Consider the following 3,849-nt stretch of genomic DNA (forward strand, 5'->3'; position numbering starts at 1 on the left):
TCATTGAACAATGAGGGCTCTTCCAACCCCAGTGCTGGCGGTGGTGGTGGTGGCGGCGGCGGCTGTGGTTGGGCAGTAGAAGGAGCTGCACCAGTAGAATCCGACGACAAACACTCTACTACAGTACTACTACCACTACTTCGAGTTTGAGACATGTAATAGAATATTTGTTGTTGTATTTGTTGTTGATATCTTTGTTGTTGTTGTTGGTATTGTTGTTGTAGTTGTTGTAGTTGTTGTAGAAGTGGTGCATAGTATAGAGGTCGGCTCGTTGGAAACCTGGGCCTTACAGCAGGTTTGGGCTCTGCCTTCTTTCCTAGGATGAACTGCACATACACAGCCAAACAGTTAAAATCTGAAACACTACCCTTATTGGCCCTACACATGTGGAAGATAACGAGTTCGGGTTCACGTATGAGAATCATCTCGTACCATCTCATACGCTCCTGAACCGACGAGATGAAATCCACAAGGTGAGGTCCACAAATTGGATTCCATCTCGTCAGCTCAACGGCGTATGAGATGGTTGTTGTACTTGCACCTCAAGTACCGAGGTGCATGCAAAGAAAAGCTTCAGTCACAACCAATAGTCTAAGTGTTAGAAATAAAAAAAAAAAGAACGTAGCCAGTACTCAAGGCTCCCGCCATTGTGGGGTCTAGGAAAGGTCATAATGTATGCAAAGACCCCACAGTCGAAAGTGTTAGAAATGAAATCAAGAAAAAAGGAGCAAATATTTTATTGAAACTATTAATTTCTTGAAGTTTTTGATCTAATAAATTCAGGAATCTTGGTACAAGTGATAAATTTCATTTATTATTACTATTTTAATAACTAAAATAGTAAACTCAATCAATTAATTCCTTAAACCTCCTCTTTTTTTTTTTTCAAAAAAACTTATAGATAAGTAATGAATAGATTTTTTTTTTTTTGGTAAATAAGTAATGAATAGATCGATCTCCATAAATATTGACTGAGATTAAGATATGGATGTCAAACCCAAAATCAAACCGGTTAAACCAATGAAATCTGACTAAAAAGTCTGAATCAAATCCAACCGATCTCCTATTAGGCTAATTTCGATTTGGGTATTATGAAACCGACTGAAAATCGAACCTTACTGAACCCAAATCGAACTAAGCCTGTTATCAAACCGATAATAACCACATAAAAAAAACCAAAATAAACCAAACCCAAATCGAAATCAACTGAAACCGAATATTTCCTTATTGGGCCAGCTTCGGTTTCACCCATTTTCAACTAAAATCCGTTCCGCTCAACCTGATCAAAATTGGACCGAACCAACCATTGAAATAAGGAGTTTCTACGGTTGCATAGTACAGCCCAAGCACGCACTTTGTCGGATCAGGATCGTCTACGGCCTGCTGCCCATAGCAGCCTCTTAATGAGGCGTGGCATAATGATCACCTTACCCCTACTCGGGCAAGACACTCGGGTAAAGATAAAACGATCATTGCACCGCGCCTCATTAGGAGGCTGCTACGGCTACTACGGGCAGGCACGCCTAGACGATCCAAATTTCACTTTGTCTAAATTACAAGGTAACGCTCATGCCCAGAGCAGGCCAGGCGTCACCCCACACGTATCCGTATCCGTTTGGTTCAGTCGTTTTTTGTCTTCTATAGCCAGAAAAAACCTCTTTTCCCTAACAGCTTAAGAAACCTAAATTTGGCATTTACCAAGGCAAAAGGGGTATTACAGTAATTCCAATCAAAAGCTCACCAGCTCCTTGCTTTCATCCTCTTCATACACCATGATTGAATCTCCAGCTTGAAGGCTTTTCTGCTTCACAAAATCCCCTGCTCAAGTATTGAAACTCTATATTTTCAGAACTTAAACCCTAAAAAGAACAATAAACACAAGACCAGATTCATCTATTCAGATTTGATTACCTGTATTTTCTAGTAAATACATTCTACTATTATTGTTTGGCCAAAACCTGCATTATTTACAGAGACAAACTTGCTTTAGAATGGGCAAAGTTTCATGTTTTAAATTGAAGAGAAATGGAAGAAAATGAAGAAACCTACCTGTATCTCATGCACCAGACTGTGGTGGAGGAGACATCTCTTACTGCAATTTGGATCCCTTCTTTCACTGTAAGGATCGGGAGATGTGCTTCTGCATCCTTCTGTTCATGTTCAAAGTTGGAATTTTCGTTAGCAGGAATTATACAAACACCAATATCAATAAATCATGTTGGAAAAAAGACAAGAGACACAGGACATGAAAACCATAAAAAAAGTTTAAAAAAAATTGAAAATGGGAATATGGGTTTTGATTTGTTTACGAAAATCGAGAAAGTAAGGAAGGTGTTTGTTATTATTGGTCAGTCAGAAGTACGACTCTGTCGAAGCAAGCTCTGTGAATGGAGGAAACAGGAGAAAAAGGAAAGGAAACCCGTAAAGTAGAGAACGATTGCAGAGTAATGAACACAACACCAAACCTTTGGGAGAACGATTCTTCCCAGGGAACCAACATCGCTGTTTTTCAATTCTTTCTGAAACAAGAATCTCAGTGTCTACAAAAAGAGAAAAAAATGAAACAAAAAGAAAAAGCAGAGTCAGTCAAACGATTCAGAACTTCAAAACTCAAAAAACACAACAAAACAGAGATAAGAAAGAAACCCACCTTGTTATCAGATGTTGTAATGGTTTTGGTATCTTCACCGTCGATGTTGTTAGCATCGTTGGGTGTAGCAGTAGCAGGGAAAGTTTGTGAAGAGGAAGAAGAAGATAAAGAGCCCGAAGAACCCATTCTCCTTGCTATTCTTCTTTTACTCCTCGCTGCCTTCGTTATTGAAGAAGGCCATCTGATAAGTTGCTGATGAAGTTTTGATCTCGATAATGGTGAGAACAGCTCCTGAGGATAAGAAGTCCCCACCCCTGTATCCAGCATTCTCTCGAACCCATCAGATTCTTCCATTCCCAAAGGGTTCACCGGAAACATAGACGAATCAATGTAATCAGAAGGAAACCCAAATTGGAGAAACTGGGTTTCTTCTTCTACTTGATTCTGTAGAATCCGATGATCCTCGGAAAAACCAGGGGTGGTTGTGTTTAGTTTTGGGATATTCTGATCCATGGTGAGACGAGGAAGAGGAGAAAGGCTCTGGTGGTGGGATGGGAAGAAGCCATTGGAGGTAATATTGGTGTGGAAGACAATGGAAAAGAGAAGATGACCAGTGGAGGAAGAACAAGTGGAAGCAAGAGAAGGAAAATTGTCAGGAGTTGCAGAGGAGTTGGGTGAAGGAAAGTATGAGGGAGAAAGAGAGAGAAAGAGTAGAGGCGGGGAAAAAGAGTAGTGGTGGCGACGCCCAACGGGGTTGGGTTTGGTGACAGATGGGCGGTGAATGCTGATATCGGGATACCCATCTGACCAATCCTTGCCTGCACGGAACACCATGTCCATGGTGCTTCCATACATTTATGGCCCCTGGCCCCATGTCATGCCCTCCTCCTTCAGTTCCTCTTTCTCCCTTTCCTCTCCTTTCACAGGCTTTCAACTCACATGCCAATGCCATTCCATGCCCATCACCATGAAGTCCATCAATCTGGGTTTTCCAGCTCAAGCTCACAAGGGTGGGTGCCTTACTGAGTTGAGTTGGATTGATCAGATCTAGCTGATTTGAAATGCCAGAACAGTGACCAGGTACAAGATTGGGGATGTCTCGTATTCTGATTCAATTCTAATTTGTATTGTCTTGGAATCAGATGGGAATTGGTCAGATTGGACTCAGCTTAACTCAGTCTGACTCAATACTATAGAGTCAGGGTTCCAACTCCGATTCAGGTTTTTAAACCATGATATTGAGGCCATCTTTCTTGCTT

At 41.2% G+C, this 3,849-nt stretch overlaps 1 protein-coding gene across 1 annotated transcript; it reads right to left on the reverse strand.

Annotated features, from left to right (window-relative positions):
- Positions 1-218: 218 nt before the first annotated feature.
- LOC122638671 (B3 domain-containing transcription factor LEC2) lies at positions 219-3,445 on the reverse strand (the record flags this gene model as incomplete). Its single annotated transcript, XM_043831524.1, has 6 exons — positions 2,651-3,445; positions 2,466-2,540; positions 2,050-2,150; positions 1,912-1,958; positions 1,742-1,818; positions 219-326 (listed from the first exon to the last, which is right to left on the reverse strand). Coding segments are annotated over exons 1-6 (1,203 nt in total), but the record flags the coding sequence as incomplete, so codon positions are not given.
- Positions 3,446-3,849: the final 404 nt, after the last annotated feature.

Source organism: Telopea speciosissima, chromosome 9, assembly GCF_018873765.1.
Source record: "Telopea speciosissima isolate NSW1024214 ecotype Mountain lineage chromosome 9, Tspe_v1, whole genome shotgun sequence".
Classification (NCBI taxonomy): Eukaryota; Viridiplantae; Streptophyta; class Magnoliopsida; order Proteales; family Proteaceae; genus Telopea; species Telopea speciosissima.